This window comes from Tursiops truncatus, chromosome 21, assembly GCF_011762595.2.
Source record: "Tursiops truncatus isolate mTurTru1 chromosome 21, mTurTru1.mat.Y, whole genome shotgun sequence".
NCBI lineage: Eukaryota > Metazoa > Chordata > Mammalia > Artiodactyla > Delphinidae > Tursiops > Tursiops truncatus.
This window is the reverse complement of record NC_047054.1, coordinates 22,324,746-22,346,664: the sequence shown is the minus strand read 5'-3', so window position 1 is coordinate 22,346,664 and position 21,919 is coordinate 22,324,746. Positions and strand designations below refer to the sequence as shown.

General features: G+C 36.0%; 1 protein-coding gene across 5 annotated transcripts in view; it reads right to left on the bottom strand.

Annotated features, from left to right (window-relative positions):
• TNKS (tankyrase) overlaps positions 1-21,919 on the bottom strand; it is a 176,310-nt gene that overhangs the window by 42,713 nt on the left and 111,678 nt on the right. For all 5 annotated transcript variants that reach the window (XR_012328923.1, XR_012328925.1, XR_012328924.1 and 2 more), the window contains exons 9-12: positions 19,697-19,818; positions 18,143-18,234; positions 17,972-18,050; positions 1,369-1,540 (exon numbers count right to left, since the gene is read on the bottom strand). Coding sequence is in view for 1 of the 5 variants with exons in the window: in XM_004310437.4 (XP_004310485.2) it covers positions 1,369-1,540; positions 17,972-18,050; positions 18,143-18,234; positions 19,697-19,818 (465 nt within the window). In the remaining 4 variants the exon portion in view is untranslated. The remainder of the gene's footprint in view (positions 1-1,368; positions 1,541-17,971; positions 18,051-18,142; positions 18,235-19,696; positions 19,819-21,919) is intronic.

The window sequence follows — 21,919 nt, the reverse complement described above, 5'->3', positions numbered from 1 at the left end:
TGGCCCAAATAAAAAGATTTTTAAAGAAAACAATGCTTATCACTCAAAGTATGATCATGGACATTAAGTGTGGCTTTTATAATGCACATGTGTACACACACTCATGTAACACAAAAGAACTTAAGTCCAGAAAACCTGGATTTAGACTGGGCTCTATTGTGATGATGGACAAATCATTTGACTAGCTTAGTTTTCGCACCTATAAAGTGAGCGTTGGTTGGTTTCCCAGAAATTCTCTTCCAGGCTTAAGATTTCAATATCTTGTGGCCAGAGACACCTTCCTTGAGCCCAGTGTCCAAACGGGAAGATCAAGTGATGCTATAATAAGGTTTCAGATTTCAGAAGAAATACTTCAGCTCTTTCTAAAGTACTTTATTCAGGGAAGTGAGTTTTACAGAGTAAGATAGGGCATTTAATAAAGATTTTTGGAAAGGTCTCTGTATAGTTAGGTCATAATATCTATGAATTTCATTTCTGGATAGTAAATGGATGCTATAAAATATTCATAATAAGAGGGTATGCTGCGTCTGATGAAGAAAAGAACTACTGCATCATACGTAGGGAAAGCAGCAGGCTTCTGATTCCTTGCCTGTAGCCTACTCCATTTTACTCTTTCAGTTTGTTAGGTCATTCTACAGCAGACATAATCCATGGAAAAAATTAAAAGAATGAGAAAGAAGAGTCAATTATATTAAATTTCTTTTGTAACTTCTTATTCATTTTTCAGTAGGCAGACCGTGTTATTTCCTCTGATTTGGGGGCTTTGGAAACTAGTATCTATTTTTGTAACAGTTTTATGTTTGATCGCCCTCAATAAACGAGATACTTAAAGTATATAGCACTGTACTAGGTAGGCACTGTAACACTCAGTAAGATTTTATAATTATATTTAAACCAGGAAAGACAAGATAATATCATAATAGTACAATGAAGTTAAGAATTACAGAAAGCAGAATATAACACATGTAAGAACAATTAATTTTAAGATCATTACCATATGAACGATTTGTAATTTTCCCTATTTGATAGATTTCGGAGCAACCGTAATTCCACACTGTTTATAGGAGTTTTAAGTAACCTTTGATCATAACACCCATAAGTCAGGTTTCCAACTTAACACTAAAAAAATTAAAGAATATGGTTGCCTCTCTTCATGACACCTACCTCAACCCCACCAAAATAGGCGGATGGGCAGAGCCACAGGCTAAACTGCAAGCAAGGAAAGGCAGGAAAAATATTCAGGCAAAGAAAATACTCCAAAGAGCCACTTAAAACAATGGGCACAAAGTTTGTCTGTGGAAAGAGTTTATCAGTGGACAGACATGGAAGAGGAAGAATAGAATGCAATGTCTATCTATTTGAACTTACCACTCAGAATCTGCTGCACTGCTTCGTTCCCCATCTGTGCTGCTGTAAAGCCTTGTAAAGAGATGATGGAGGGATCAGAGCCGTAACTCAGTAGCAGGCGGCAGGTCTGCAGGTGACCGGCAAGGGCAGCTCTATGCAAAGCAGTCTGACCAAGGGTGTCCAGTGCATTCATCTGAAAAATCATTGGGTGGGCACATGAGATCGAGCAGCTATTTTTGTTCCCTTTTACACCCTAGCGAATAAATTATGAGAAAAGTCAACTGTCAAAGCTTTTTGAAAAATACCACAGACTATTCATTATTAATTCTCGCTTACTGATTCTAAGAAATACCATCTTCTTAGTTGTCTTTCTCTGATCACCTTATTGAAAATTCTAACATACCCATCCTTTCCCTGAACGACTGTCTTCCTGTCCGTCCTCCACTCCCTGCCACTCTCCTCACAACTAGGGGTCTCTGTAAGGTCCCTGAGGGCTGGGACTCTTGCCTGATGTTCACTGCCTGCCACGTCGAAGATGCACAGTAAATACTTTTGGATGAATGAGTTCTACCAAACTTGTTCCCGGAATATAAAGACAACAGAGTAAGTAAGCAAAGATAGTCAAAGTAATTAATTACATTTCTTTTCTAATTTTAGTAAATGATTTTGATAGAATGCCCTAATTGAATTACACATTTAACCAAAAACCTGATTTGAAGATTCAAAGGTTCCATTTTTAAAACTTTGAAGAATTATAAAGGAAGAATAATTTTAAGACTGTTAAGACAATGTTAAACTTTGGAATCATGTTTATAATTTGATCAAAACTACCTAGTCCTAACCTGTTTTCTAGGATACCCCAGTAAAGACTCTATTCCACTCAGACCAAAGTCCATGTTCATTGTACATGTTGCTTCTTTCAGAGAAGCCCTTTGCTCTGCCTTTCTGGATTATGAGATCCAGTGCAAGTCTCACCTTTTCTAAGAAATCTTCCTTGATTACTTGAAGCCTTGCTGATTACTTCCTTTCTGAACACCTATGTCAATTCAGCACTATTTTATAAATTAGAACACAGGGATAGTGTTTGTTTACCAAGTAAAACTAAGGTTACTGAAATATGGAAAGTATTGTATAGGTTTTCTGGGTCCTTTAGAAAGCTCCCGTTAATGGTACATAGTAAATTCTCAAATATATGCTGGTTGGTTATTCAAAACACTTGGGTACCCCCACCAAACACAAGATTAAGAAAAGAAAGGATTTAAGACAGTCTCCCTGTCTCCAGTTTTTCATTGTTGTAAGGCTGTGACACTTCAGGCAAGGGTTCGAATAATTTCTTTTTTTTTAAATTTTATTTATTTTTTTATACAGCAGGTTCTTATTAGTCATCAATTTTATACACATCAGTGTATACATGTCAATCACAATCGCCCAATTCATCACACCTCTCACCCCCCGCAGCTTTCCCGCCTTGGTGTCCATACGTTTGTTCTCTACATCTGTCTCAACTTCTGTCCTGCAAACCGGCTCATCTGTACCATTTTTCTAGGTTCCACATACATGCGTTAATATATGATATTTGTTTTTCTTTCTGACTTACTTCACTTTGTATGACAGTCTCTAGATGCATCCATGTCTCAACAAATGACAAAATTTTGTTCCTTTTTATGGCTGAGTAATATTCCATTGTATATATGTACCACATCTTCTTTATCTATTCATCCGTCGATGGGCATTTAGGTTGATTCCACGACCTGGCTATTGTAAACAGTGCTGCAACGAACACTGGGGTGCATGTGTCTTTTTGAATTATGGTTTTCTCTGGGTATATGCCCAGTAGTGGGATTGCTAGATCATATGGTAATTCTATTTTTAGTTTTTTAAGGAACCTCCATACTGTTCTCCATAGTGGCTGTATCAATTTACATTCCCACCAACAGTGCAAGAGGGTTCCCTTTTCTCCACACCCTCTCCAGCATTTGTTGTTTGTAGATTTTCTGATGATGCCCGTTCTAACTGGTGTGAGGTGATACTCGTAGTTTTGATTTGCATTTCTCTAATAATTAGTGATATTGAGCAGCTTTTCATGTGCTTCATGGCCATTTGTATGTCTCCTTTGGAGAAATGTCTATTTAGGTCTTCTGCCCATTTTTGGATTGGGTTGTTTGTTTTTTTAATATTGAGCTGCATGAGCTGTTTATAAATTTTGGATATTAATCCTTTGTCTGTTGATTCGTTTGCAAATATTTTCTCCCATTCTGAGGGTTGTCTTTTCGTCTTGTTTATGGTCTCCTTTGCAGTGCAAAAGCTTTCAAGTTTCATTAGGTCACATTTGTTTATTTTTGTTTTTATTTCCATTACTCTAGGAGGTGGATCAAAAAAGATCTTGCTGTGATTTATGTCAAAGAGCGTTCTTCCTATGTTTTCCTCTGAGAGTTTTACAGTGTCCAGTCTAACATTTAGGTCTCTAACCCATTTTGAGTTTATTTTTGTGTATGGTGTTAGGGAGTGTTCCAATTTCATTCTTTTACATGTAGCTGTCCAGTTTTCCCAGCACCACTTATTGAAGAGACTGCCTTTTCTCCATTGCATATCCTTGCCTCCTTTGTCATAGATTAGTTGACCATAGGTGTGTGGGTTTATCTCTGGGCTTTCTGTCTTGTTCCATTGACCTACTTTTCTGTTTTTGTGCCAGCACCATATTGTCTTGATTACTGTAACACTGTAGTATAGTCTGAAGTCAGGGAGTCTGATTCCTCCAGCTCCGTTGTTTTCCCTCAAGACTGCTTTGGCTATTTGGGGTCTTTTGTGTCTCCATACAAATTTTAAGATTTTTTGTTCTAGTTCCGTAAAAAATGCCATTGGTAATTTGATAGGGATTGCATTGAATCTGTAGATTGCTTTGGGTAGTATAGTCATTTTCACAGTATTGATTCTTCCAATCCAAGAACATGGTATATCTCTCCATCTGTTGGTATCATGTTTAACTTCTTTCAGCAGTGTCTTATAGTTTTCTGCATACACGTCTTTTGTCTCCCTAGGTAAGTTTATTCCTAGGTATTTTATTCTTTTTGTTGCAATGGTAAATGGGAGTGTTTCCTTAATTTCTCTTTCAGATTTTTCACCATTAGTGTATAGGAATGCAAGAGATTTCTGTGCATTAATTTTGTATCCTGCAACTTTACCAAATTCATTGAATAGCTCTAGTAGTTTTCTGGTGGCATCTTTAGGATTCTCTCTGTATAGTATCATGTCATCTGCAAACAGTGACAGATTTACTTCTTCTTTTCCAATATGTATTCCTTTTACTTCTTTTTCTTGATTTTCTTCTCTGATGGCTAGGGCTTCCAAAACTATGTTGAATAATATTGGTGAGAGTGGACATCCTTGTCTTGTTCCTGATCTTAGAGGAAATGCTTTCAGTTTTTCACAACTGAGAATGATGTTTGCTGTGGGTCTGTCATATATGGCCTTTATTATGTTGCGGTAGGTTCCCTCTATGGCCACTTTCTGGAGAGTTTTTATCATAAATGGGTGTTGAATTGTGTCAAAAGCTTTTTCTGCATCTATTGAGATGATCATATGGTTTTTATTCTTCAGTTTATTAATATGGTGTATCACATTGATTGATTTGCATATACTGAAGAATCTTTGCATCTCTGGGATAAATCCCACTTGATCATGGTGTATGATCCTTTTAATGTGTTGTTGGATTCTGTTTGCTAGTATTTTGTTGAGGATTTTTGCATCTATATTCATGAGTGATATTTGTCTGTAATTTTCTTTTTTTGTAGTATCTTTGTCTGGTTTTGGTATCAGGGTAATGGTGGCCTCACAGAATGAGTTTGGGAGTGTTCCTTCTAAGAGGCTTGTGCAGGTTTCCTGATGGGAGGGACTGGTGCTGGGTAGAGCTGGCTGTTGCTCTGGTGGGCAGAACTCAGTAAAACTTTAATCTGCTTGACTGCTGATGGGTGGGGCTGGCTTTCCCTCCCTGTTGGTTTTTGGCCTGAGGGAACCCAACACTGGAGCCTACCTGGGCTCTTTGGTGGGGCTAATGGTGGATTCTGGGAGAGCTCCTGTCAAGGAGTACTTCTCAGAACTTCTGCTGCCAGTGTCCTTGTCCCCACGGTGAGCCACAGCCACCCCCTACCTCTGTGGGAGACCCTCCAACAGCAGGTAGGTCTGGTTCAGTTTCCCCTGGGGTCACTGCTCCTTCCCCTGGGTCCCGATGCCCACACTACTTTGTGTGTGCCCTCCAAGAGTGGAGTCTCTGTTTCCCCCAGCCCTGTTGAAGTCCTGCAATCAAATCCCACTAGCCTTCAAAGTCTGATTCTCTAGGAATTCCTCCTCCTCTTGCCAGACCCCCAGGTTGGGAAGCTGGACATAGGGCTCAGAACCTTCACTCCAGTGGGTGGACTTCTGTGGTATAAGTGTTCTCCAGTCTGTGAGTCACCCACCCAGCAGTTACGGGATTTGATTTTACTGTGATTGTGCCCCTCCTACCGTCTCATTGTGGCTTCTCCTTTCTCTTTGTATTTGGGGTATCCTTTTTGGTGAGTTCCAGCATCTTCCTGTCAATGACTATTCAGCAGCTAGTTGTGATTCTGGTGTTCTCACAAGAGAGAGCCAATAAATTCTTAATGGTGTGCACAAGATTCACCATGAAATGCCGACAAATTTAATTATATCACATTTGCCAGCAGAAAAATGACTGTTTATACATAAACAACATAAAAGCACAGCCATTAGCGTGTACTAATGGAAAACACAAGTGGTCAAACTAAACTTCTTGAATTTTTCTGTGAATATTTCTGTTATGTCCTCATCACAGGAGAAAAACTTTAAGAACATTCTAATCATTAACATTTTTCTGGAAATTGGATAAGACACCCACTAAATTATTCAATTATAGTGATGGAAATCCATAATCCAGCTCATTAAATCATGGGAACATGGTTTCAGAACTACTACTCTGAGATACAGATCTTACCAAGTTATTCCTCACCCCAAACTCAGTGACTCTTCAGTGCCTTCACATAAACTTGAATCCCTCAGCGTGTCATTGAAGACCATCTGTCATTTACTTTTACACCACCTCTCCTACCTCTCTTCCCACTATATTTTTTCTTCATAATCTGATAGGCCTGCTATGCTCCAGCTTTATTAGATTACCCTGGAGCCCCATTTTCTGAAGGTGTTAGTTTCTAAAGTCATCGTGAAAGGTAAAATTTGCCTTTGGTCAAGATTATCCTTAAAGATACCTCAGCAATGCGATGGTAGAGACAGATGTAAAGTTTCTCAGTAAATCCAACACCAGCCAGTTTCACTTCCAGTGTCTAAGCAGATCAACTGAACACCAGATAAAGTACAGACAGTATTTTTAAACATTAACAACACACTATGTGTAAGAAGCGGTTCTCTCTATTAATATGCATGGTGGAACTGAGCGCAATATAGAACACTGCAGATTCACTTCTTCCGCCTCTTACTCATTCTGGGACATGCACTCATGGAGTGAAATACTGAGCATAAATCACTACTCACTAATATAAGGAAGGGATGCAACTACCATTTACTAAGCACTTGCTAATATTAGATGCTACATGTAAACTGTAAGCTATTTAAAAGCAGAGACTATGACTTAACCTTAAATGTAACTCTTCCCTCTACCCTAAAGTACAGGAGAGACCAGTGTAACATAAAATTCTTTGCTTTAGTAAATGTATATATTTTTCTTTATGAAATAATTCTTCCCTCAAATTCTAAATAGTTTCATAGCAACAAAAGAATATCCATGGAGTGCTTCATCAGACAACAAGGCTGAAGCACTACAAGAAGTCATAGAAAAGTATCAGCGAATAATGTAATAGAAGCACTCATTCCATGGAAATAAGTAGAATAAAGAAACTAGAGGGACTTCCCTGGGGGTCCAGCGGTTAAGACTTCGCCTTCCAATGCAGGGGGTGCAGGTTCAATCCCTGGTCAGGGAGCTAAGATCCCACATGCCTCGTGGCCAAAAAACCAAAACATAAAACAGAAGCAATACTGTAACAAATTCAATAAAGACTCTTAAAGAATGGTCCACATCAAAAAAAAAAAACAACTTAATAAAAAAAAGAAACTAGAAAAATTTGGTGAGACTTTGTATAACCCACTTAGAAAGAACGACAATCAATAATAGGGAAATATTAAACAGATATTCTATAGGGGTTTTTGTGAAGAAGAATTATTCCTCTCTAGAAGCAAATGTCAGAAATTTCTCCAATTCCCTGGTCTCAGGGCTCCGGGCTTTCCCGTCTCAGGTCATAAGATGACTGTGGCAGCCGCACTCCACCAGTGCCAGGCAGTCTTACCCAAGGCCAAAAGGGAAGTTGCCGACATCTATTTTAAAAGAGAAGAAAGCTTTCTCAGCGAACCTCTCCTTATGGTTGGGGCCAGAGATGGTTTGTGGGCCCATGCCTTTACCAGGCACTAGTAAGGACGAGATGAGATCATCAGAGCTGTCTCAGACCCTCAAGCTTCTCTATCTGAACAAAACGGAGCTCTACGGAAGGACTTGGCAAGCTTTGATCTGCGGGTCAGCTCCAACCTACTGGTTTTGTGTGGCCTGCAAGCTAAGAATGGTTTTTACATTTTTAAATGGTTACATTTTAAATGGCTATATAAGTACCTACATAAAATCCTCTATTTTGTCTCTTGGCCCACAAAGCCTAAAATATTTACTATGTGGACTTTTAAGAACACATTTACTGAAAAATGATTACTGGATGGGAAATCGACTCTCTGCTTGAGTCATTACAGATCTTTAAATTGACTCAAAACTGAAAAAAGAAAACTCAAGGTCCCTAACTCCTTCTCATATCTAACTTGATCAACACCCTTGAGGTTCTACCTTTATTTGTTTATCAGTCAGTCATGGGTTAGAATCAGGGCTCTCTATAAAGTGGGCAATCTAATTTTTTCCTCCAAATATTCTGAAGTGGTTCAAGGCACACAAGTACAAAGTGTGTGTGATAAATTTATTCCTGGAGGGCAGCAGTAACTATGTGATATGACTAGAGATCAATCCCCGTCCCCCGATTTTTTAAATGAGTCACCTGGCAGGATTTGTGTTGCTGCTCTAGTTCAGTTTCACAGTGAAGAAGGGTGATATATTGGAGCCAGTGTAATTTTATTTTGTTGTGATGCCAGAGAATTGTAGGGAACTCTCATTGTTTAAAGGGAGTTCTCCTAAGTTTGGATTTAGTACTCTAATCTCCACCATTCTGTAAGTTACATAAATGGTAAATGACAATAATTCACTCTATTGGTGGAGAAATAACAGGAAAAGATTAAATGACCGGTGCATGTCATCCATAAAATCAATGCTGGAAACACTGAAAAAAAAGGGCCAACTGAAGTACAGAATATAGTCCAGAAGCTAGAATATCTCTTGACACAACACTGTTCTTTGTCCTCTTGGCTTTGATGACTGTGACTCACACTGTGATAATTCTTCACTCAGGCAAAAAACTTAGGCTCAACAACATTCAAAATATTCTTTATATACGAGTCAAACTCTTAAAAAAACAGAGAGACAAAACAAATATACAGTCTAGTATTATACATATAATTAAGTGCCTAAATGGTCATTCAAACTGAGCTAACCAAATAAATGACATTGCCGCTCACAAGGAATCTTCTAGGAACTTTCAAGTTATACAGCTATATATATGCATTGCTGTCCATGAGTTTTGTTTTCAACCTAAAAAATTTATTTGACAGATTGATTTTATATACAGAAGCATGAATTTATTCTTCATATTTTAAATAAATACAACTTTCTTAATATATATGTATTATTTGGAATTACCAGCACACTTACTGAAGAAATTCAGGAATGTTGGGACTGATGAAGTCTTTTTTAAGACACAGTTTTATTTTCCTCTATCCCAATCTCTACCACAAGGATATGACAGAGGATGTCTTCAAAGACCCTTAGCATTCAGCACTAAAGAGATCTGTTTTCTCTAAAGTACAGAAACTGCCTCAAATAAGAAAAATGTTATATTTAATGTGTTACACCTCAACTGTGGTAATTAATGGTTAGAACTGGCTTAAGATACAAATTCAGAAGGTGTGAGAAGAATAACAGATGTCTGGCAGTTTTAAAGACAAACATTCTTTTTTTTTTGTATCTGGAGATAACAAGTTGAGGTATGTATCTTTATTTCTATTTGAATAGTAAGAATGACTTTCCTAAAGAGGATAATTTGATAAAATGATATAAAACCACAATGGTATGTGACCTGAAATGTATAGGACATAAAATTATGATTAAAAAAATGCCAAAAACAGTTTTGGAAACCAGCAAGCAGACCATAAGGAAATGGTTAAGGGGATTCTTTCAAAAATCAGTGTGAACAGCCTAGTCTCAACAGCTAACCATGAGGCTCAGTTCATCTCTCGCTTAAACTTCAGCTATCATTGTCCACATCACTCATTTAGTAATTCATCATCAATTGTTCTGTGACATTTCCGTACTTAGGCATGTAGGCTCACATTATAATTTTACGTTAACTATGAACATGTGTACATCCCAAACTAAACCTGATTTCGAGTAATCTGAGAGTTGAAAACAGTCTCTGTATTATTTTAGCTAGAGTGACAATTTTTTTTTCTGCCCAAATCAGGATACTTTGAAATTAAAAGCAAACAATAGTTAAAAAAAATTAACAGGCATTAATAAAACCTACAAAAGAGGGATAAAGACAGGAATCTGAAACAGGTCTATGCCCTGGTAGACAGAGACTACAACCTAGGGAACAGGTAGGTGGCAGGCATACTGTAATATTTTTAGCTTGAAGGTAAGAAACATTAACTCGACATCATCCCTTTTTATAAAAATCTTAAAAAGCTAACTTTGTTGAATACTGCTAAATGATTATGCCATCTGTTATACATATACCTTGAGTCTACATTTCTGTAATTGGTTTTCTAAGAGAAAGTAGTTTCCTAGGATGTTATCTATCTTCCTGAAGCAGGATTTGTTCATGCCATCTGCCTATTCAAAATTTCCAGTGGCTCTCCAAGTACCATGAGAACAAACCAAAGCTCTCCAGCTGAGACCAGCAAGATCTTGTTCCAGCATATCTTTTCAGATTTTCACCATCCCCCATGGACTACCTATTACTCCACCTACTGAACTAACTAATCATAACTTCTGACTAAAAAACTCCTTTGCTTTTCAGATTGAGTCATTATTTAAAATGTATTCTTTGTATTTTGTCTATTTCTATATATCTAATTCTTGGACATTCCTAGCTTAAATTCTATTTTCTTCATGGAATTTCTCCATTCTTTCCCCTAGCCTGCCACCACTAACAGAAGTAATTGGTCTCTCCTCTGAATAGCAATCTACCTGTACTTTCCAACCCGTATAACAGATATTCAAGTAGACTGTGTTAGACAAGACTATTTTTAGATTTTAAGTCCCTTAAGATAAGAATCTTTATCAAATTCAAACTTCCTATATACCTCATAGTAACAAGTGCAATACCTTGTACACTGGTTGTTTGAAAATGGTTGGTAAATGGAGGGCTCAAAAGAATGACAAATTAGTAAATTCTTATGATAAAGAATATTGTTTTCAACATACTACTCTGTATACTGAACAAACATTAGAGACTATCAAACTATTCTCTAACCAAAAACCATGCATTTCTTCTTTCTCTAGAAATCTGGAGGGAAAAAAGTTAAATGCCTGTGTTGATAGAATTGTTTAATATTGAAAAAAACTGATTCACTTTATCTATAATAAAAGTATAATTTACGTTTTTACAGATATTTACAGGCCATTGTTATCCACAGTGGGATATACACAGTTAAAAGTATCTCCTGTGAGGAATGAAATAAATAAAATAAGCAAAAATTCAATTCTTAGCTAGAATTCTGCTACAGTAATCAATATTTTACTCTAATAGGTTTTTAATCCTTTAATGTGTTATGAACCCACCAGAGTATGGAATCTGTCTAAGAAGTTAAATTTTAATTTGAGAAAAGTTAAATTTGAGAAACATGAAACTAGATTAATGTTTACTAGCCAAACTTGAGTATTATTATTTGTAAACCTTCAATATTCACATGGAATTTTAAAAGGAACAATCAAGTTCTCTGAAAAGAGGTATATTATATTATAATGGTGCATACTTTCTTTGCTTTCTTAAAGGGGTACTTACCTTGCCTACATGCCCTAACTGTCAGAGAAATAAGTTGCAGAGAGCACAGCTGATTAGACTCGAGGTGCCAATCCCATGGTTGTGCTAAACAAACTGAAGTCTTATTCATACGCTCCCTTTCTCATCCCTGAGACTTGGGAGAGATGGCAGCTGCAGATGGTATATTTTTAAGCCAAAGGCTTATAAAGTAGGGGCTGAAAAGACCATATTTGGGCCACAGAGAAGTAAAACAGAAAAATACAGTCTATAAAAAGAAGAATGAAGCAGATGAACAAAGACCAGCAGAGAAAAGAAAGCCACACAATCTCAGAAAGAGAAAAAGAGACAGACAGAGAGAGAGAATGGCAGCCAAGGTAACAGTTTCGAAACTTGTTCCAGCCTTTTGCGAATCTCAGCTAGAATTCCTGCAGATTATTTCTTTGGGTTTAACCACATGGTTATCTCATAGAAGTAATAAGCAGGCATGTATATAAATAAGTATAAAACAGATTTCTACTTATGTCTAATCTAGATTCAGTCAATCTAACTGAACAGTAACTAAAATGTCTCTGAGACACTGGCCCCTTTGGACTTTATTTTGATATGATCAAACTTCAGATATTATTTGAACTATAAAAGCTACTTTGGATCTATACCTTTAAAAGCACTTTAACACCTTTGGCCTAATAGAATCTGCTTATCAATCCACCTCTAGAAGAGCATTAATAAAATCCTTAAAATAAGCTAACACATTTCTCCAAAGTGAGCAAAGGTCTTGATCACTCTCAATATGAGAAATAAGCCCATTTAATGCCAATGACTATTGATACAATTTCTTCTTACATACATTATAAATAAATCTGTCAAATTAAGACATACGAACATCAAAAAAAAGTTTTCATGTTTCACACATTTAACAGATGCTCACTAATGACAAAATAGCAGTGCTTTCATGTATAAAAAACGCACTTCTGAATTAAACCTTTTGTGTCTGCTGTATTAATAATACCGTATGCAATTGGGGCTTAGGTTGTACTTAATAATGATAGCAAACAAGGCAGTAGCAACAGAATGCAGAATGCCAGGGTACATTAACAATAATAAAGAAAAAAGGATAAAATCTTCATGTCTTTCCCATTTAGGCCTTACAGTAATCTTGCGAAGCAGGGGTTGGTAGAGATAATTATTAATTTTTTAAGATACAGAAGTTTACTCCTATAAAAGTGGATTTCTCAAATAAGTTGGTTAATAACCCCATTTTCTTATAACCATCCTTTCCTTAAGAGTCATTTGTTTTCTGTCCTTTTGCTAAATATTGCCTGCTTGCCTCCCTGGACCCACATCCACCCTCCACCCTGCTCTGTGTCCTGGGAGAATCACGTGTATGGATCACATCAATGGGCTCTTGTGGTCTTTAACTTTTCGCTGTATTTGGCCAGTGGGAAGTAATGGCAAGGGGACTGGTGGGAAGGAGAAGAGTGAGGAGTATGGATTAGATATAGCCTTTATCAAAGGCTACAGATGCTGTCAGGTGGCCTGCTCTATATAGCTCCCCTGTTCCTTGCCCCTTCAGGCCCAGGATGATGATAGCTCCCACTTGCTGCTGGTACTACCTCATCCTTTGTTGATTTCCTAAACCTTGCCCACACCTTTGTATATAACTCCTTTATTAAACTTTCCTCAAATTACCCACTCTGAGTGTGCTTTTTATTGCCAAGACCCTAACTAACACAATTTTCTACCTCTATATCTTTGGAACACCTCCTTCAAAAGCTACCAAGGCCCTTATGTGAAAATTGCCAAGTTAAATGGATCGTCTACCTTGGTTTCTCTCTGCAGCACTAATCACCTGTTCCTTCTTCACACTCCGTTGCACTCAACAGACACCATGATAAGCCTTTCAGTTCCTCTTCCCACTACTGTTCCACAAACATGAGTAATTCTCAAAGGTTATTCCTTGACTCTCAACTCATCTCTCCATATTCTCTTCCAGGAACCTTCCTCATTCCCACAATGTATGATCACTATGTCAATGGCTTCCCAATAGATTTTTCTAATCCTAAGCTCTCTTTCATACTCTAGTGCTGTATTTCCAACCACTAGTTTTATTTAATGTCCCTCTATCATATTAACTCCAAGTACAAAATTATTACCAAGACATAGGACGCCAGTATTTCTTTCTAGCTTTCTTACTTCCTTAATTGTACCACCACTTTCTAAGTTTATTCCAGCACCCAATTCATTTCCAACTACCACCATTTTCTAAGTCTATTCCAGCACCCAATTAGTCTTTCCAAATGGCTTTCGTCTTTCTCTTCCTTTTTCATTACTGATGCCACTAAATTGGTTCAGGATTAGCTTCAAGTTTGGTAACTGCTTTAACTTCCAAACTATTTCCCACAGTATCCAGCTCACAATCTTTATCATTTTACAACTCAATGTTGAGCTACTGGATCAAAACAAATGATAAAGGGATTATATACATCTCTTAAATAAAATGTAGATAATTAAAGGAAATATATAGTATATAAGTTTGAAAAGACAAATATAGAAAAAAATGCAATGCTTATACTTACTAGCAATCAAAGTATTGTTTGTGTGCCAGGTACTATACAACATACATATATATATAAGCTCATTCAATTTTTACCAAAAAAACAAACCAAAAAAACATCCTTGTAGGGGAGGTATTAATACCCACATATCACCAATGAGTCAACTGAGGTTCAGAGGAATTAAGTTCACGGTCATAAAACTAGAAAGTGGAAGATTCTAAACTGAAAACTGTATCTGTCTATGTTACATACACAATATGCTTAACTTGCAGAGTGAACCTGTACTTTGTATTTATTACCAAGCTTTACACAAAAGAATGCTTTGGCTTATATAAATATTACTAAGTTCTATTTGTCTAAGTAAGACAAGTTAGTTAATGGTATTAGATCTCCCTACCAAATTCTCTGCCTTTTCTGATTTAGTAGTCTTAGCTTGAGAACTAGGTTCATCATGAGGAGGGGAAGACAGCAGAATGGTAGAAGCAGCCTAAGAGGGCTGAATCCTAATTTGGGGGTGGGGCTACTTGTTCAGAAGGTGCTTTTAGAATCAAATGGAAACAATGAGTCATTCAAACATCAAATTGGAACCACAAGTTGCCCAGAAAGAACACTAGGCAAGCAAACATTAGGGCCCAACAGTAGCTAAGTTGGGTCTTTATAGTGAGCTTTTACTAATGCATTAGCCACCAGATAAACTAGCCCTGAGGGATAGCAGTTTGCCTTGGAACCAGGAAATGAGTGAAGGGGAGGATGGAAATTTGTATCTATTGGTTCCTAACCCTGATTAAATATGACTTTTTTTCCCATTTAAAGTGCCTAGTCGCAGGAATTCTCAATTTTGTTGAACTGAAGTGGAAGGACTAGGGATATACTAGTATAAAAGGCATTCTACATCACTAGCAGGGTGGTTAAAATTATACATGACCCACTGATAAATTGTGACGTCATTGATGAGAATGTACTGTGAACATGAAGGGCAGAAAAAAGATTTAGAACCACAGACCTAGAGTAATGCTGACTAGGATAGGTTATATAAAATAATGTTATTTCTCACTGAACCTTCAGGAAATAAAATGACTCGTGGGAGACAACAAAGAGATACTTTCCCAAAATGAAGGGCATTATTAATGGTTATTCAAGAACATTATAAATGCCATAAGGTATTTTTAAAAATAGGTAAATGATAAACATACCATGCTCTTAAGTGTAGCAGAAAGCCTACTTAGCTTATTATTTTGTTCGACAGAACAACAAGACATTATTTATGTAACAGTGCAGTAGTTATACCCTGAAAATAGGTAATAAATCTGTAGAACTCTGTTCCTTTCATTCCAGCTCATCCTGTTCAATTAAAAACATCAACCGTCCTTTTAAAGCAAGGATCATGCACCTTAGGAATAAAAAAATGTTTTAAGAACCGTCTCAATATACATTTATGTACATTTGTAAATTATAACCAAGCAGGGCTACACTAATACATAATAAATATATATAAAATTTATACAAAAAAATTACAAAGGATGGGAAAGAGGTGAAACAATTAAAAATTTAAAAAAATTTTAAATTATTAGTCGTACAAAATATCATTTGGCTCAATTAAAAGAAACTTAAAAAAATCTTATAAAAATTATGTTGTAGATTTGAGGGTCTGATTCTAAGTTCATTTTCAATAGTTGGTCCCATTGGCTAGATTAGCTAAAAAGATTTCACATAGATATGTAGTGCCACTGGAAAAAATGCATTATTAGCAAAGCTTTCTAAATCACAATGTTTATTTTTTAATGTAATTTACTAATTATGCTAAGGTTTTAACTGAATTCTGCTAGTAAAATTGCATTTTTCTTGATTCTTGCAAACTTATTATGAGGTGTTGCATTAAAATATTTTTAATAGGTTCAAAAACTACCTGAACACAAATTTTAAAACAAAACAAGAACTTTAAAACAGGTTAGAAAATCCTGTTGCCCAGTTTTTAAATTATATAGATATGACAGATGGGTGATAAATACACATCATTTTTTGGCAACAAAATCACAAAACAGTGGATATTTTCTAAAAATCTATTTTCAAAATGTCCTCTTCATTTGTTAAAGTTCCTTTTAAAGAGCAGTCACTTTCTCATTCACTCTAAAATATATAACTTTCACCTTTAAGGTTCTGATTATGTTTCTGTTTTTAAAAAAAAAGTACCTACATACAAGTAATAGTCATTTGTCACCATAGAACTATCAGCAAATTTTGAACTTCCTTATTTTCATTAAAAAAAAAAAAAGGCACAACAACTAAGTATGTCAACCCGAAAATCCTGATTCATAAAATAGCCAGATAAACTTTTTATGCTATAAGATTGTCATGGTCATTCCCTCTGATTTTCAACAACGATATTTACCAAGATTCTACCATTTAGGATAATAGCCATAAATCTACTCATGTAAAGTGCAATGTGTCACAAAGTGCTGAAAGTGAGCAGACGAGTGAGTGTGCCACGGTCAATCCCCCCACACACGACTCGTGTTCTTCCTCACGAAACACCTTGGGCTCTGACAAGACTCAGACAGGCTGACACATGGACATAATGAGAGTGCCAGCATCAATCTGTGTATGAAATATTAGTACAGTAAGTCCCCTACATATAAACCTTCAAGTTGCAAACTTTCAAAGATGCGAACGTGCGTTCCCATGTCCAATCATGTAAGTTAGTTCACATGTCTGGCATACATTTTTACATGAATGCATCCTCTACAAGTGGTTCTGCTTTTGTATACTTTACAGTACTGTATAGAGTACAGTGGTACAGTATCATTATTTCAAGCCCAGGATGTCTGGAAGCAGGCATAAAAAGCAGTGGTGATGTAGCTGGTACTGCTAAGAAGCGCCAGCTGTTGTACTGCACTACTGTACTTTTCAAGGTACTGTACTGTAAGATTAAAAATGTTTTATTTTTTATGTTTGTTTTTTATGTGTTACTTGTGTGAAAAGGATTATAAACCTATTACAGTACAGCACCATACAGCCGATTGTGTTAGTTGGGTACCTAGGCTAACTTTGTTAGACTTAAGAACAAATTAGACTTATGAACATGCTCTCGGAACAGAACTTGTTTGTATGTAGGGGACTTACTGTAGATCTTAACTTTTTCATTTGTAAATAAATTACTATTTTAATAAATCAAAATTCTAATATTTTTTTCCTACACCCAATGGCTCATCTTGTATGTTCCATAGAGTGTCTGCACCCTACTTTGGGGACTCCTGCTTTAAAGTATTCACTCTTAAGGATTTAAAAATCTGCAAGTTCAAGTACCTCCGAAAAACAACCAGTTTGCTTCCCTTCAAGCAAATTTTCCTCAAGCAATTTATGGAGTCATGGAGTTACAGATAATGTCACTCAGACAATGCCAATAAAAATGGTTATTAAAATTTTATTTCTTTATATTAAGGTTATTTGAGAAAATTATTATCATTACCAGTTTGAAGGAACAAATGTTCTTTAAAATAGGTAGCAATATTTTACCTATCATTTACATAAATTACTTTCTGATAAACCGTAATTGATGTTGACTACCAAAATACATCAATTCCAATATTAAGGTGAAACAATATAAAGTTGAAATGTATTTCAAATGATAAGACCATAGCCACCTTTATTGCTTTATAGAAGAATGATAGTAAAGTACAATATAAAACACAGGTAATTATCTCTATTAGTAACAAGATTTAAATCAGCTTTAAAGGAGAATCTATGAATTCAAATACATGCTAACAGTCCTTTATAAGATTAATTTCTTCGGGAGAATCAGAGAGAATAGGAATAGTCTTAAGTGCAGCTAGCTACTCAATGCCAAGGTTGGCACCTTATCTCAGGCATGAGCCTTACCTTTGCTCCATGTTTATGTAGAACTTCCATGACATCATTGTGGGCCCTTTCTGCTGCAACGTGCAGGGGCGTCATGAAACTATGGAGAGGAGGAAAGGAAAAGGTAATGTCCAAACTTGTACCACACTTTCCCTTTAAGAACTGAGCAACTCCTTCTGCAACTGCACTTACTCTTTATTTTTTTCATTAACATTTGCTCCTTTTCTAAGTAACAATTCTGTCACTTGTTTGCGTTTGGGATGCAGGGAGGCCACAGCACAGTGCTGTAAAGTAAAGAAAACCAAGTTAATAAAATAAATTTCTATGTAAAAATAGATTTCTGAATTGAATAGCACCTGCTGACTATTTAAAACACTGTTATCTCAAAACATGTATTTTAACATTATGGAGATGATCAAAATTCCTCCTAAATACACTGGGAGTATAAAACATAAGCCTTTAAACCAAGGTGAAATTATGCTCTCAGTTGAGCAGTAAGAGACTTCATTTCTTTCCCTTCAGCCAGTAAGTAATTATTCAGTATATATTTACTTGAAGGTATCAGAATACTGCCTCTCCAAAGCTACAGAAATCTATAACTGAATTACTCAATCCTTCAGTAGGCTGTCAGCCACATAAATCAATATTTCTCAAGCTCTTTCCCAGAGGTACTCCTAGCACTACAGGAGAATAAGTCCATATGCCCAGGGACAGGTAAGAAGGTAACAGACTTGAAGGAGCTTAGAGGGAGAAGTATTCTCAGAAATTTTATGTCTTACCCTCTATTTATACAACTTTTATATTCAACTTCATTTTATATTCATGTTTGTATTAAAACTGAAAAAGTAAGAAAACTACATACTAATGAACAGAATGAACACTCTAAAAAAGCAGGTCAGGTTCATTCTGTGGCTTTGAGTGTCTCCTGGCAGAAATGCTGTGTAGCTTGAATGTATCTAAACCCCAGCATGACAGCCATATTCTGAGTATATATACAGTTGGCCTATTTTGGTTTGGTAACTCTTATAATGTTGTTTTTAGCAGGTACTGCCTAGAGTTTGACCCTTTCGTGCCAGATATAAAGAATGTTAACTGAAGCATATTTAGAGGTCTGTGATAGAAGCATCACTCATGCTTAAATTCTGAATTCAGGTATAATCCAACCAGCCCTATACCTGAAACTTAATGTGGTCAATGACAAGGAAACTAGAACAATCTTTCTCAAAGTACAGTAGAAGAAAAAACATGAATAGTTTTAAAATTTTGTACAGTCTAGAACAAAAAAATTCCTAACGATACCATTTTTCTATAATGAATGTAACAATTCTTTGACTACAATTGCTCAAAATGATGATGCAAGTATCTTTGAAAATAATTTAATCGTTGATAGAAAGCAAATACAGTATTTATCTAGCAACCACAAGAAAAAGAAGATTCTATAGAGAAAAATCACATCTTGTATTTCATGAGAGCACTGGCCACAAAAGTACATTTGTTATAATATGGTTGGGTAAAGACAAAAGTAAAAATAATTTTCAGATTAAGGTTGAGCAAATGTCTATTCTCTCATCCATGAAAGCAATTATCTCCCTAACCAAATTTAAAAATCAATGCAACCAATATTAAAATGCAAATTCCTGGCACTTCAGATACTAAAGTTACCTTAATGTTTCTGAAATGAAAATCGTATTCTGCATTTACACTACCATTACAGACCCAAGGAATGGATTAACAATAGGATCTTACCAGTGCAGTTTCATGAGACTGTGGTTGTTTGAAATTAATGATTTCCAAAGCAAGTGTTTTTTTAACTTTCGCTAGGTCTGCTTCTCTGGCTGCTTGTAGTAAAGAATGACCTTTAAATTCATCTGTTAATGAAATAATGGTTGACATATAAATATTTAAAATCTATAAAAATCATTAGCATGATTATAAATAAAGTAGATAAATTATTAATTTTACACATTCCTCTATTTTAGCAACAGCAACAAATGACAATATGATGATAAAGGTGCAAAGGATGAGGGTGTAGGTCAATGAAAAATTTTGAAATAAGACTATTTTCTACTCGGAGTTCATAAAGATACTCACTCCAGCAAAGTTTTAAAACAAGCAACCTAAATGTTCCACAAATAGAAACCAGTTAAATAATTTGTGAATACTTATACACTGGAATACTTTATAACTCTTAAACAAAAAGATAGATCTATGTATATACTGACGTGAAAGTATATATTATTAAATGAAAATTCAAGTAGCAAATGAGGAGGACAGGCTGACCCTTTTTTTTGGTACTGTTACTACTTCTACTGCCACCATAACTAAATATAACTAATGATATAAAAAAGACATTTAGAGAAATATTCACCAAAATGTTAATAGTGATTACGTCTTGACACAGAGAAGGGAAGAACTGAATTATGTGGGAAGTGCCGAGTCTGAAAATTTTTCAAAGAACAGTTAATGTTTATTTATTATTTGTATAAGCAAGTAAGAGATTTTTAAAAAGGCATTTCTAAATTAATTGCATAAGTAAGAATCCACCACTCTTACTCATTGAAAGCAAATCATCTTATTTTCTATTTTACAAGGTTGGATTGTATTTTGATATGACTACTTATTAACAAAAAGCTGAACATTGTTCTAAAAAGATATAATGATATGTGACCTAATATGTTACATTAATTCCAGGCCTGCCTTTGCATCTGCCTGGTACTGAATTCTTTTTTTTTTTTTTTTTAAAGTAAGATTTTTTTCTAGGTATTTGCCCATTTCATATAAATATTTGATATTATCAGGCATAAAGTATTGACAGTATCTCTCAGGTTTTTTTAACTTCTTATTTTATATTGGAGTATAGCTGATTAACAATGTTGTGACAGCTTCAGGTGCACAGCAACGCTGAGTCACTTGGCTGAATTCTTTCTCTTTTCCTTTCTCCCTTTCCTTTGAGGGCCCCATGTCACTTTCTGCTCTTCAAAAGACAGGAAGAGGGACTTCCCTGGTGGTCCAGTGGTTAAGAATCCACCTTCCAATGCAGAGGATGTGGGTTCGATCCCTGGTTGGGGAACTAAGATCCCACATGCTGCGGGGCAACTAAGCCCGCACACCACAACTACAGAGCCCACATGCTCTGGCGCCCACGTGCCACAACTGGAGAGAAGCCCGCATGCTGCAACAAAGAGCCCACCCACTGCAATGAAAGATCCCGCATGCCGCAACTAAGACCCGATGCAGCCTAAATAAATAAATTAATTAATTAATCAATTAATTAAAAGGAAGGCAATTTTAAATAGACAGAGAGACACACGGATTCACACGTGTGCACATACTCGCGTCTTATTAACTACTACTCGTCACTCAAGGTCTCAATTCAGATACTTGGATAAGCCTTCCTGTTGTTCCCCATTAGGATTCCTTCTTATGAAGTCCTTCGTACTTGCCTTTAGCTGTATATCACAGGACTTATCACACTGTCTTATCTGCTATGGTAGTCCCATCACCTAGCACAGTGCTTGGCATATAGTAGGTAGCCAATAAGTATTTATTGCATGAATGCTGAATATTTATAAAATAAGTCATGGCAGGTTTGGGGAAAAAACATCTTTATATAACCTCTTGTTTAGTGGTACTTTATCACTGCTAAATTCTTCAAAGTACAGGCCTATGAAACTTCAGAAATCCCAATGACCCTGAAAACTTAATATTTATAAAATGCCTTAAAATCTCTCTTTCTAAATGCATTTGGAAACAAGAATAAAAGCTACTTTTAGTATTTTCAGCTCCAGTGTGTGCAGAACCCACACTATTGTGTTCAATTGGCTTCATGAAAACAAAAATAAAAAAGTAAACAAGAAAGAACAAAAAAAATGTGTGTAATGAAAATGCGTATGATCAAAATATTGTTTTTGTTTCCTGTATAATTTTCTTAAAAAGAATTCTGTCATTGTGGTTGCCTAGTATAAAGCA